This window comes from Synchytrium microbalum (assembly GCF_006535985.1).
Source record: "Synchytrium microbalum strain JEL517 chromosome Unknown SmJEL517_scf0004, whole genome shotgun sequence".
Classification (NCBI taxonomy): Eukaryota; Fungi; Chytridiomycota; class Chytridiomycetes; order Synchytriales; family Synchytriaceae; genus Synchytrium; species Synchytrium microbalum.
Window position 1 is genome coordinate 875,901 of NW_022158353.1, and position 13,814 is coordinate 889,714.

Sequence of the window (13,814 nt, forward strand, 5' to 3'; positions counted from 1 at the left end):
AGACCAAAAAATGAAGAATGAGCTTGGAGCTCGAGGACGGCAGACGATGCAAGGCAAAGAAGAAGAAATACGACTTGCCTCCAAGATACGTTGCTAGGATCCAGATATCCGCAGATCCTTTGCTCGTCGATAACGATTCTCAGCGATTCCCAGCAAACACAGTTGTTGCCAAATTACGTGGCAGTAGTCAGAGCGGCGGAACGCCTAAACCCTTAGACGCCAATACTCGAGATCCAGTAGATCTAGCTTACAGTACGGAAATTCGATCAAGTCGACTAGTTCGGCGCGTTCTAGCCAGGTTTACGCTACTGTGCTTACTTGCTTGCTGGAGTAGTCGAGCTTTGCATTCCTGGAGATCTAAACGCGTCTGTTTCGAACGGTGAGTAATTGACAAAGTAGCAATCGTGGTCTTATAGCGGTGTAGGCGTTTTCAGCTGTCTCTCCCTGTGTAGGGGACCCTGACTCTCTGAAACTCACAAAACTGGCAGTTTTCATGGTTTGGTTTGAAAGAACATAGACCTTCGCATATATAACTTATAGTAAGTATGTCTTCATATTTTGACGATCCATTAAATCCCTTAGCAGGAGCAGATGTGTGGGGAGATCTGCCTTCCAATTCGCCACGACGCCAGAAGTCAGCATCTCCAGAACTGCCTACTGCACCTCTCTCCGAACAAGTCAAGGAACCAACTCCAATATTATCTCCTACATTACCAAAACATAATTTATCGACGGACGACACAAATGTATTGGAATCAACCCCCACACTTAAAACAGCATCAACATTAGGAACATCGCAGTTACTCGCTCCTATCAATGGCAAACAACAGGTCGAACCATCTTCAGATTTAGCTCGTGTCGCTGCATATACCGATGCAAGTACCTCCTCATCACGACCGCATAGCAGTATCACAGTGGATCGCAAATCATTGGCATACAGTGTTGTCTCTGATTCATCTACTAGGCCAATACCACCTAGTGAAGCCGGTGACGCTGCAGAAACGGATGATGATGCTGCCTCTTCGTCGTCATCTGTAAATGCCATACCCACTGAACCAAGTAAAACACCTGCCACCCGACGAGAATCATCAGCTTCTAGCTCTCTTGGTGTTACTCCTGCTGGTCCGTTAGGACCAGACCGCATTTCCTCTGAATCGGAGGGAGGGAATGGATTGATGGCATCAGTCGAAAGTGTATCTAAAATAAGTGAAAGTCACAGGTATAATTATGACATTAGCGTGGGCGACCCGCAAAAGGTAACGGAGGGGCTCAGTGCTCACATAGCTTATACTGTTCGCACAAAGGTAATTAGCAATGATCATGTTTCTAATTTTCTGTTACTTTTCTTTTTGCTGTCGGTGCATACAGCCTAGGAACTAACAGTTCTCCCGTTAGACTGATTCGCCATCATTCCGAAATAAAAATGTCTCGGTGGTTAGACGGTATAGAGACTTCCTGTGGTTGTACACTCAGCTCCTCACAAAGTATCCTGGCATCGTTGGTAAGCCTGTTCCCTGACACCTGTTGAATCACCATCACGATGACCAACCGCGCTCCTTTTTTTCAATAGTTCCGCCTGTACCAGAAAAAGCCGCCTTGGGTCGCTTTTCGGATGATTTTGTTGAGAGTCGACGAGGTGCACTAGAGCGCTTCTTACGTAGAACAGCATCACATCCTATATTGTCAAACGAATCAGATATGAGGCTCTTTCTTGAATCCGAGACTTTCAATGTTGATGTGAATCAAAAGAAAAAAGAGGAAACTGCTAAAGTTGGTGGTTTGTTTGGAAGGTTGGGTCAGTCCTTGACTGTTGCTACTCCGTCGTTTAGCAAGGTTGTTGAAGTCGACCAGGTAAGATGTACTGTCGTGAGCGCGCTTAGTGTCGTGTGAGCGGGAAGAAGCGAGGGTTGACACATCATCAACAATATAGTGGTTTGATACGAAAAAGACTCAGATTGACTTGTTGGACGGACAACTCAAAGCATTGTTGAAGGCTTTAGAAGGTCTGGTGAAGCAAAGGAGAGGTAGGTGAAAGTGCCAAAAAGAATCGTAATTCAAGAAGAATTGTCTCTCACGACGTGATTACGTAGAACTTGCTCTTGGTTTGGCTGAATTTGGTGAATCCATGCTCGCTTTGGCTCAGATCGAGGTCAACAAACCACTGGCATTCCATCTGACGACATTGGGTGATATACATAAGAGGTTACGAGAGGTTCATGAACGACAGGTTTGTTCCATCAATCCGTGGTACCAATGATTTTTTGTTGGTAGCTGATAGCCCCTCAAAATTAGGCAAAGCTTGATATGCAGTCACTTGTTGCTACTACGGATGAATACATACGGATTATCGCATCCATGAAGGTTTGTGGCTTGTGCAGAGTTGGTTACCATTGGTCGTACTAGACCACTCATACACGAAAACACCACAGAAAGCCTTTGAAGCACGAGTCAAATCATATCAAGTCTGGCAACAGTTAGACGCGAATCTAACAAAGAAGTTGGAGGCACTAGAGAAAATGAAGACAGCTAAAGGAAGACAAGACAAGAGGACACAACTTGGAACAGAAATAGATGAGGTAACTTCTTATTCATTTTCAAAAACTTTGGCTGATATCCAAACGAACAACCTACGTTTTAAAGGCCGAGAAGGGTGTTGATCAGGCTAAAAGAGACTTTGAAGAAATTTCCAAGTTATTACGATCGGAATTGGCACGATTTGATGTTGAAAAAGTTGCTGACTTTACGGATTGTATGCGACAATTCCTAAAAGACTTTACTGATACACAAGATGAGGTAGATATAACAGAAATACTGCACTGGATGCGAGGTGATTCTCGTAGCCAATATGTTTTGCTCCTTAGATCATTTCCCTCTGGGAGAGCTATTTTTCTAGGATTAGTCAATACGTTGGGTCTCCAATTAGTCAACAACCTCCAACTCAGATACCAACACCAGGAGCGGCAACACCTCCAATGGTTGCCGACAAAGAACTGCCACAAGCACCACCAAAGCAGCAGGCACCGTTCGATCCGCTATCGTGATAGTGATGTACAGAATTATTTGGCAAGAATAATAAATACAGCGTTGTAGGATAAAATTACGTGTTTCGTTGTTTCTGGTTGCAGAAAAGTGTAAATCAAGCTAAAAGCAGCCATGACCAAACGAAGTAGGGATGCCGCGGCCGAGGATTTAGGATTTTTCTCGAGTATTGAAGCCGATATAGAGCCTGAAGCCGCCCCGTTGATGGATGATGCACCCATAGAACCAGAAACAAACACGAAAAGTGCAGAACAGGAAGTAAAAGGAACCGGTAGTAATCAGAAGCCATCTAATAATGAGCCTACAACTCGACCAACTAGTAAATCACGTACGAAGGAGTCATCCAGTGGCATCTATGCTCCATCGTTTGCAGAAGCAAGTCAAGACCCATTATCACATTTAGCAAAGAGATATTGGAGCATTCCCGACTTGGTATCGCGCCCATCTATACCTGTAGCATCAACTGCAGATGATGGCGCTGAAGAACCGACTGGTAAAAAGGTAAAGGCCAAAAAGGCTGCCAAGAAAAAAGCAGCTGCTGCTGAAGCAGAGAGCACTGCTGAACCAACCAGTAAATGGAATCCAGATGTCATCAAACAGATATGGACTGATCTTGTCAAGAGTGGATTTTCAAGATCGAAAATCATGTTGCTCGAGTACCTCCAAACTCTTGAAAATGTATGTGCGATGTGACTTGTTTTCTTTTTCGTAAAGCCTCATTTCTAACTTTATATTTACAGTACTTATGGCCACATTTCAATCCCGAAGAATCAACTCTGGAACACGTATTATGTCTAGTCATCAACATTAACGAAAAGTTTCGTGAAAAGCAGTTCTCTGTCTGGTCTTCCTTCTTGACAACTCCAGATACCGATAGTGTCAAGTTTGCCGCATTCTTCAAGAGAGTCATTCAGTTACTGTTGACTCCTCTTGATCTCAACTCGTATACATATACATACCACACGACAGCGACAAAGAACATAGAGCTAGATTTACAGATACGTAGATTCTTGCTGGTGTTTATGATTCATTCATTTGCTAGTTTGGAGACTAGTATAGTCAGATCTGAATGTCTTAAACTTGCTGGTGTGTCAACGTGGAGCTGTCTTGTTGACGAAGATGCGAGAGAATCCATATTTAAAAAGGCTGTGTCAACACGTAAATTATGGAATCGAGCCGAAAAGAAGCATCAATTAGCAACTAGTGCTGCCAAAACGGAGCTGGAGGTGGAACGTAGTGTGATTTCAGAACTCATAAAACAGTACTATATAATATTGGCCAGTATACCTGAATCAGGTCCAGCACCATCACATTCCATTGCATATTGTGAACGCTTCCTGGAGTTCCTGACTGATATCGAGTCACAGCTACCAACACGACGATATCTAAACACGCTGCTGCGTGATCATTTGGTAGTCGCCATGTCATCAACCTCGAACCTGGCTAAACGCGGTCGTCTACATATTCAGCATCATCAGGATATGTCCTTATCGCTACCCGACGACTGGAATGCCAAAGATGTAGATTCAGGCGCATTGTTTGCACTCATGGTAGACCGACTTGCATTCTACGTTAGCTTTGAGATTGACGAGTTGACTAGCATGCCATTGTCCGAAACTGAAATCACACATGCACATTATGAACGTATACAAACGTTTCAGAAACTGGCATTTACGGAATTTAAAGATACGTTGGAAGAATTCGCTCTTGAGAATGTAGCTAGCATTGACTCTGCCCAGGCTCTTGCATATCATCTTGGATTGCTAAGTCATGATGATTTGAGGAAATTGTGCCAAATGCTGGGAGTCCGAACTGAAAGGTTTTGGGCTGGTGGTAGCGCTGATGATGAGGGTGTTATGGCTGATGTAGCAGGGTACTTTGATAAAGAGTTTTTGATTAGTGTGTTGGTCTCAAACTATGAGAGGAAGGAATCTCAGATTGAAAAGATTAACGCTACGTCGTTGTATCCCGATGAGGTATATTGTTGTGAACTCAATTTGAAAATCGTTGAATCTTTCCCAACCAACACCTTTTTTTCTCGTCTGCCGCAGAATATATTATTTGATGATTCAGCCATACCAGACCCCATGTCATTCACCAACACCCATTGTCTGGCTATACCGAAACTCAACCTACAATTCTTGACGTTGCATGATTATCTTTTACGCAACTTTGAATTGTTTCGTCTCGAGTCTACGTATGAAATTCGACAGGATATTCAAGATGTTATTAAAAGGATGAATCCTGGTTACAGCTCTGATGTGTTGACTCCGGATCATGCTGTTATCAAAGGTTGGGCACGGATGGGTATCCCTGTAAGCTCGGTAAGTCCAAAATATGGGATCGGCGAAAAAGTTACAGAGGCCAATTGGTTGCTTTACACAATAGGTTCAAATTGTTGAAATCGGACCACCACGATTGGGAGAGAAGAAGCCTAGTTTTGTACAGGCTGATGTGACCTTCAACGTCACGCGATTCAATGAATCCTTGAAACGAGAATGGGATTCTCTCAATCCCCATGATATAGTATTTCTCGTCGCTCTTCGTATGGAGCCAGCTCTTAATCAACATGCTGATCATGATGATGAAGCTTCTGGTGCTCACTTTAGACGTAAATATGGAATCCAATACATTCGAGGTGCAGAAGTAATCCACTATATAGGAAGAGACAACAAGGAGGATTTCGTCAAGATTGACGTCCCCTTGAGTGAGCTCCAAGCCGTGACCAAACGCCCAAACATGACTAAGTACCCTAGTCATGACAAACGACCCAGCAACGAACGAATTTTACGAGTAGCACTCGACACAAACCAATATTTTTCCGATATGAAGACGAAGGAAGATGCATATGATAATTTCAATATCTTGATTCGACGAAGGCCCAAAGAAAACAATTTCAAATCTGTATTAGAAACCATTCGAGATTTGATGCAGTCGGAATTAGTGGTGCCTGATTGGTTGCAAGATGTGTTTTTAGGATATGGAGATCCTAGCAGTGCACATTATTCCAAAGTGGTGGTTAAATCTGCTACGGAGGAAGGTGGTGCTGTGGAATTGACCAAGGATTGGAGAGATACGTTTTTAAGTTGGGAGCATCTTGTTGAGAGTTTTCCTTCAAAGGTTAGTACTTAGTCGTTTTTTTCTCGCCGCATTGAGGATTGTGGTATTATCAACATTTGAAATATTGACGTTCGCATTCTATACGAATTAGAGCGTGACCTCTCTGAATGGTGATAAACCTGAACCACCATATGTTGTTACATTCCCACCATCCATGTTTGCTACCGATGCTCCAGCAGGCATGACTTCAGGGGTAAAACGTAAATTGCATGGGGAAGTGGTGGAAAGTAATGAAGAGTCACTCGTAGTACGCACATATACGCCACTGAATATGGGTCCATACCCTGAAGACGTGCCGAAGAAGAATATCATCAGATTCACACCCATGCAAGTCGAAGCCATCCATTCTGGAATGTCTAACGGACTGACTGTCGTAGTTGGACCACCAGGAACTGGAAAGACTGACGTTGCTGTCCAAGTTATTGCCAATATCTATCACAACCATCCCGAACAACATACTCTTATCGTCACCCACTCAAATCAAGCATTAAATCAGCTTTTCGAAAAGATTATGGCGCTTGATATAGATCCTCGGCACTTGTTGAGGTTGGGTCATGGTCAAGAGGAATTATTGGGTGGTGAATTAGGTACATGGTCGAAATCTGGACGAGTTGAAGCATTCTTGGAAAAGAGACTTCAGTTATTGGCTAGGGTTGATTTGTTAGCGGCTGCTATTGATGCTGTGGGTGCTCATGGAAGTACTTGCGAGACTGCATCCTACTTTTATACATATTATGTCTTGGCTAAATGGGAATCGTATTATTCTCGCGCTTCCAAGAAATCAGCAACCCTTAAAGATATTGTAGATGCCTTCCCATTCGCCAAATACTTTGCAGATGCTCCTGCACCGTTATTCAAAGCTGAAATGACGCCCAAGGAAGCTTTAGATGTCGTAGACGGATGCTGGCGTCATATAAGTAAAATATTCCAGGAGCTAGAAGAAGTACGAGCATTTGAATTGTTGAGATCATCTCGAGACCGAGGCAACTATTTGCTCATGAAGGAGGCTCGAATTGTGGCCATGACATGTACACATGCTGCTCTAAAGCGTCGAGAAATGGTGGCTCTTGGCTTCAAATATGAAAACATCTTGATGGAAGAAAGTGCTCAAATCCTAGAAGTAGAGACCTTTATACCATTGTTGCTTCAATCACCCGATACGAATACCGGCGTATCACGACTACGACGAGTAATCTTGATTGGAGATCATCATCAATTGCCACCTGTAATTCAGCATACAGCCTTTCAACGATACGGAAATATGGAACAATCCATGTTTTCTAGATTTGTGAGACTCGGAGTGCCGCTAGTTGAACTGGATCAACAGGCACGTGCACGACCATCTATAGCTGAATTGTTTAGATGGAATTATACGCATCTAGGAGATTTGAAGTCTGTGTTGGATGCGAATGATGAATTCAAGTACGGAAATCCGGGATTACCGTTTGAATACCAATGTATAAATGTAGATGATTACTTTGGTAAAGGTGAGACTATACCTACTCGGAACGTTATTCAGAATATGGGTGAGGCCGAGTATGCTGTTGCTATGTTTATGTATATGCGTCTTCTTGGGTATGTACAACGTTGTGTAGCAAAGTTGAATACGTCAATGCAGGGTGGTCGTTTCTGATTTTTGTTTATTCTTCACAACAGATATCCAGCCAACAAGATTGTAATCCTGTCCACGTATAAAGGCCAACGAGATCTCATCAATGATATACTCGCCCAACGATGTGAAATCAACCCTCTGTATGGTCGTCCAGCATCGGTACAAACGGTCGACAAGTTCCAAGGACAACAATCAGACTATGTCATTCTCTCCTTGGTTCGAACCACTACAGTAGGATTCATGCGGGATGTACGACGAATGATTGTAGCCATGTCTCGAGCACGATTGGGCCTATACGTCTTGTGTCGGGTGCAACTGTTGGAAACGTGTACTGAATTGCATCCTATATTTGCGCGACTCTTGACGCGTCCTACGGACCTGTGGGTGCGTCCTAGCGAAGTGTTTGGTGTGCCCGAACGGCTTGTTACGGATCCTAGAATTGTATATACTAGTAAGAAGGTCTGGGAGGCTGTTGGTGAAGGTGATGATAAGCAGGTCAAGAGCTTTGTTATGGCTGGGCTTGCGCATCTTGGAAGTTATGTTGCGCAGATGTAAGTTGCTGTTGGAGCAATTGTCTGGAAGATCATCCATCATTTTGCCTGACATTTTTTTTCTCCTTTCTCTAGGTATGAACAACAAAGGGCCAGGATTACGGAATTGAAAGCTTCCGCTTCTCAATCATCTCCAGCATCAGCTTCGACGTGATATTCGCGACCTGATCATAAAAATCTGTAGTTTGCTAGAAGAACAAAAGAACTTATTTTGCACGCCAACCTTATGTAACAATGTCAGAGCTCTAAGCGACGTCGCGACTTGTCGCTTGGTTGAACAGCACATGTGTCAATTCTTTTCGCTTACACAAGTTCATGACGTAAAGTCGTTTGAACAGTCAGCACGGAGAACAAGAGGAAGCTAGTAACTGGATAATAGTCTGTCACTTTATTCGAAACAGTTTTACAGAAAGATGCCTACATCTCAGGCGGATAATGTGTATTCGACATCACCACCCTCAGCGTCGCTTGCGAACAGCTCAACCCCAATAGAAAGACGACCCTCACGAGGATCCACAAATCATGCCTTGCACCGTAGACCATCATCAGCAATGAACTTGCCCGCATTACAAGTTGAATGTGTGGTTAAAACCAGAATTCCATCAGAATTTGGCGGAACTTGTATGCTATACATGTATGCCAACAACCATGATACCGTCGAGCATTTAGCCATAGTCTATGGAGATGATATACGGTCGGTGACGCTCGAGGCTGATCGACCTGGAGATACAGAGTATGATAGGATGGTGAGGGGTGCGAGGCCCAGAGTTAAAATAGATGCTAGTAACAGTGCTGGACCGTCGTCGTCGCATGATGCAACCATAGATACCCGTAATGACGACGAAGATCAAGTCATGGAAGCAGCTCAAGTAGAAGACGACGAACCGTTAAGATCTAATGGTATACCACTACCTCCAGGCTTCATACAACCACCTAGCGCTGTATTGATGTCTCAAAAGCATAGTAAAAGTAAACGCCATAGTCAACAGACGACGAAAGCACAGCAACTGCCACCGCTAGTACGAATCCATTCGTGCTGTTTTACTGGTGAAGTTTTGGGGTCATTACGATGTGATTGTGCTGAACAGTTGCAAGAGGCTATGAAGATGATGTCCATAGAGAAACGTGGGATTGTGTTGTATCTGGTGCAGGAAGGGCGTGGGATTGGGTTGCGAGAGAAACTGAAGTGTGTTTGTATTGGCCTTAGTATCTTTCTTGCCCCAAGTGACTCACCCACCTCTCTTTGCAATATAGAGCATACAATTTAATCGACCAAGGCCACGACACACTAACAGCCAACGTCCTCCTCGGCCATCCACCAGACGCACGAACATACCACATTGCAACAGCAATGCTAAAAGACCTGCAAGTGTCTGAACTCCGGCTCCTAACAAACAATCCCGATAAGTTATCATCACTAGAGAATGATGGTATAGTCATGACTGAACGGATATCCATGGTGCCTGCTTCATGGAAGCGGCTAACAACAATGGGATCAAATGGATCTGTGCTTGCATCAGCAAACATTCAAGACCGGGATGGATATTTGATGACAAAGGTGGAGAGGATGGGACATATATTAGATATACCGCCACAGATATCGTCGGCTGTTAAAGCGCAGAGGAAGGCGATAAATATAAGCATGTGGACGGGTGGTTGACGCGTGGAGAATACATAAAATAGAACGCGAGCCTCTTTTGTTTGATTAAAGTATTACATTTCTTGTATGGAAATTTTGCTGGTTGGAGAATTTCAACGTGAGGCACGGCAAATTGGGATTTTAGATGACAGATTTTCTACCTGCAATTTTCTTGTTGACACACACCAAAACAAGAATATCTACAACAAGCCAAACTTCTCTAATCAGCGCTATTTCATATTCACGCAACAATGCTATCAAAGACCGCAACTCCGCAAGACTACGAATTCATGAAAGTGGCTATCGCTGAAGCGAAGGTGGGACTTGGACAAGGTGGTATGCCTGTAGGTGCTTGCTTAGTTGACAAGTAAGTTCATCTACTTGCGGTTCGTTTATCAAACATTGTCGTGGTGCATCACCGTTATCTAACATCTAACATTCCCCCTTCTGAAAGGAATGGAAAGGTTCTTGGGGTTGGCAAGAACCAAAGAGTTCAAATGGTAAGATGTTATCAGTTTGAATTCAGTTTGACAGGTCTCGAAACTGATATCGTCTCGTTTGTAGAGCTCGATGTTACGACACGGTAACATACACGATAAAGATAGCTTGGACCGACCTGCCATTTCTGATCTTTTTTCATAGGCGAGACGGACTGTATTGAAAACATTGGAAGATTACCTGCTGATGTGTACGCTAATGTAAGTCGGTTGGTGGCGGTGAACTTTAAGAGGGGGGGTTGGAGCAAAGCGAAACTAACGAGGACACTGGATCGGTGTCATAGGCAACACTCTACACGACCCTGTCGCCGTGCGATATGTGTACTGGCACGATAATCCACATGGGAATAAAGCGAGTCGTCATGGCTGAAAACACTAGCTTCAAAGGTACGTTTTGAAAGTGTGGCTGCCAGATGAAGGACATAATAATTGACGACTTGCTCGTTGATTCTCGTTTCATGATTGTTTGAGAACGAAAGACGCGATCTATGATAATTTACTCGTTGACTCTCTTTATCGTGATTGTTTGAAGCAGACTTCTTTTTTAGGTGATGGTGAAGATTACATGAAAAGAAGAGGTCTAATTGTGATTAATCTCGATATCGCCGAGATGAAAAAGGTGACTCCAGTGAATTTTGACCTCCGTTGCTCTCAAAACACGAAAAGTAACGCTTCCGCATTTAGATAATGTCTGGTTTCATCAAAGACCATCCGGAACACTGGGATGCTCCAATTTAAAATAGTAGTAAGATTGGAGAATTAGAAAATACAGACGCAATGTCTTCATAAAATGCGTTGATGCTCTCGACGCGCAATTACAAGGAACAAGGAATTGATTTTCTTGCACATATTGCAAACCAAAAATACACTCGCTCGAAGCAGTCTAAAGTTCGCTTCGTCAACTCCAGTATCGAGAAACTACTGTTCTCCAAGGAAACCAAGGAAACGCGTCCGGAAGTCCGCTCCGGAAACCCAGCGCTTGTGATTCGTCAGTCACCCAAATCCTCCATTTGGACGCAAACCCACATTGTATCAAGTGAGCACCGCCTCCCGTGAACACCAAGCAGCATCATCAGTCTTACGCAATATGGTACGCGTTTTGGCACATGCACCGGGCGTGCTTCTCTCTGTGGTGTTGTGCATTCCGGTGTTTCTCACTCAGTTTGCTTTCAAAATACCAACAGGTTTCTTCCTTTGACCCCTGGCAGACTTACGTACACGTTCTAAGTATCATTGGAGGCTGCTTTGCCTTAAAGTCAGCCTTTGGTCCTCTGATTTACTGGCCAGCTGTGAAAGAGGACCCACCACGTCGTGACCATTGTTACCATGAGAAATCGCAATATGTGATTGGTTTTCTATGCTACGTCTCCTGGGTCGTACTAGTCAACTTGGCACCCAGCCATATGGATGAACTTGATGCTTCGTACCTTGTTGCTGTCATTCTTTATGGTGAGTGCCGAAACCCATACGCATCGGACAACTTTTTTGGCATAGCAGATTTTTAAAAGTTGTTCGACTTCGTTTTTGGTAACAGGAAACTATATTTTCGATCTATTGGTGTACCTGGTTCATTGGACAGAACTCAAGCCAAGCTTCAAGTCGTATTACATCGTACATCACGGTGTTTGTTTGGTCGCCCTATTGATTTGGCGATGTGCTGGTGGATCCTCTACGCTTCAACTTGCATATACTGTTGGATTTATCCTGTGGATTTCAGAGGTACGAACGACTAGAGGGATATTTTGTGGATGTGCAACGAATGAGGCTCTGTCGCTAACCTTTCCCATTCCTTTCTACTTTCTAACTATCACAGCTCCCTCTTGCATACCTCATCCAACTCATCCGCTTCTCCTACCCTCAAGTTTGGTGTACTCCACTCCAAATCGGACTTGCATGTCTCGCTCAAGTGTGCTCTTTGATGTCATACATTTACGTAGCCTTGCATATTCCAAAATCAGAGTGGTTTGGAGTGACGCCTATCTTGCTCTTGCTTATTGGACTAACGATGGGTGAGACCCATGTATATCTGAATGATTTCATAAGAAGAAAATCATTACTTATCGAAAATCATATCTTAGATGCTATTGACGCCTCTGGTACCCTATTCTTCCTGATGAAACGAATCAAAGGTGGTCGCAAAGCCAAGCCTACAATCGAAACCAGGAGGACACCTACGCATTCACAAGCTGCCTCTCCCCAGACACCAAAAATAAAGTCACCATAAGAGAATACAACATGTGTCCTAAGAACTTATTTTGTCATAACGTCGCAAATATATATCAAGTGGTGATTGACTTCAAGATGCGTACTTTGTTCCCGCAACTGTTGGAGACGATCCACGTCTTCCGCGTTTCTCAGGGAATTGAAGATACACTATTAACCACTCTGAGTTAGAGTTAGCATCTCTCCGTCCTCCGCAGCATCACCGAAGATGTGCTGATCAGGTTCAGCAGTGTCTAAAACCTCAAGTTGGTTGGTCTGTTTCAGGTTGCGTATTTGGTGTCAGCAACTTTGCATCCGTTTCCAGAAAGCAAAATCTAGGCCAAGATGAACCAACTGTGACATGATCTGATCCTCATCACGTCAAAAATGTATTCGTAGCACATCACGCATACATCCAGCGTTTGGTTCCATCACATCATCACAAAAACCGGTAAGCTTGTGAAAGAAGAGAAAGCAGATCGACGATAAACTTCCATAGGCGCTACACCAGCCTGCAAAAGTAGAACGATTCATCCACAGAACTGGCAGATCGAGATAACGACTAGCTTGGGCGGACTTAAGTTGAGCCAAGACAAAAAGAGAAAAGTTCTAAGGCCCACTACTTTAATAAACAGGACAAAAACCACCCAGATAATAGAATCTAACCAGGAAACCTCTAATGTAAGTCTACAGAGCCCCTACCAATGTAATCCCTTCTGATATTGCATCAATTGATGCATGCATCGCATTCCAAACCTTCTGCTGTGCTTTTTTTTGGAGACACCACTGGGGATGCGTTTTTGGTCAACCTTGTTCTAATAGTTACCGTCTGTTTTTTCATCAAGCTCGAGGCTCTGGGCTCATCTATTTGCTAATACACTACATGTCTTACTCAGAAATCAAGAAACAACCAATGGCATCAAAAGCAATGTCCGGAATGTCGTCCTTGGCGAAGGACTTTGGTGACTTCATCAAGAAGGGCAACCTCGTCGATTTGGCTGTCGCCTTCATCATGGGAACAGGTAAACAAACTCGATGTGAGAACGTTTGTTCACCCACATGTGCTAATGCCTTCATCATGCCCTTAGTCTTCTCGGCCGTCGTCAGCTCATTCACCAATGATATTATCATGCCATTCATTGCTCTCGCTGTTG

At 43.7% G+C, this 13,814-nt stretch overlaps 4 protein-coding genes across 4 annotated transcripts; all 4 read left to right on the forward strand.

The window, feature by feature from the left end:
- Positions 1–17: 17 nt before the first annotated feature.
- On the forward strand, positions 18–3,041 carry SmJEL517_g01340 (uncharacterized protein; the record flags this gene model as incomplete). The annotated part of the gene is made up of 10 exons (XM_031167268.1): positions 18–252; positions 583–1,256; positions 1,396–1,501; positions 1,571–1,851; positions 1,931–2,024; positions 2,091–2,227; positions 2,293–2,361; positions 2,430–2,576; positions 2,641–2,793; positions 2,862–3,041. The coding sequence occupies 10 exons, from the start codon at positions 18–20 to the stop codon at positions 3,039–3,041; spliced, it is 2,076 nt and encodes a 691-aa protein (XP_031026869.1).
- A 112-nt stretch (positions 3,042–3,153) lies between these two features.
- On the forward strand, positions 3,154–8,476 carry SmJEL517_g01341 (uncharacterized protein; the record flags this gene model as incomplete). The annotated part of the gene is made up of 7 exons (XM_031167269.1): positions 3,154–3,717; positions 3,780–5,015; positions 5,091–5,363; positions 5,428–6,159; positions 6,251–7,734; positions 7,816–8,322; positions 8,398–8,476. The coding sequence occupies 7 exons, from the start codon at positions 3,154–3,156 to the stop codon at positions 8,474–8,476; spliced, it is 4,875 nt and encodes a 1,624-aa protein (XP_031026868.1).
- Positions 8,477–8,735: 259 nt separating this feature from the next.
- RIB1 (GTP cyclohydrolase II) lies at positions 8,736–9,982 on the forward strand (the record flags this gene model as incomplete). The annotated part of the gene is made up of 2 exons (XM_031167270.1): positions 8,736–9,508; positions 9,577–9,982. The coding sequence occupies 2 exons, from the start codon at positions 8,736–8,738 to the stop codon at positions 9,980–9,982; spliced, it is 1,179 nt and encodes a 392-aa protein (XP_031026867.1).
- A 1,879-nt stretch (positions 9,983–11,861) lies between these two features.
- Positions 11,862–12,682, forward strand: SmJEL517_g01343 (uncharacterized protein; the record flags this gene model as incomplete). Its single annotated transcript, XM_031167271.1, has 4 exons — positions 11,862–11,907; positions 11,993–12,177; positions 12,272–12,467; positions 12,537–12,682. 4 exons carry the CDS (start codon positions 11,862–11,864, stop codon positions 12,680–12,682), a joined length of 573 nt encoding a protein of 190 aa, XP_031026866.1.
- Positions 12,683–13,814: the final 1,132 nt, after the last annotated feature.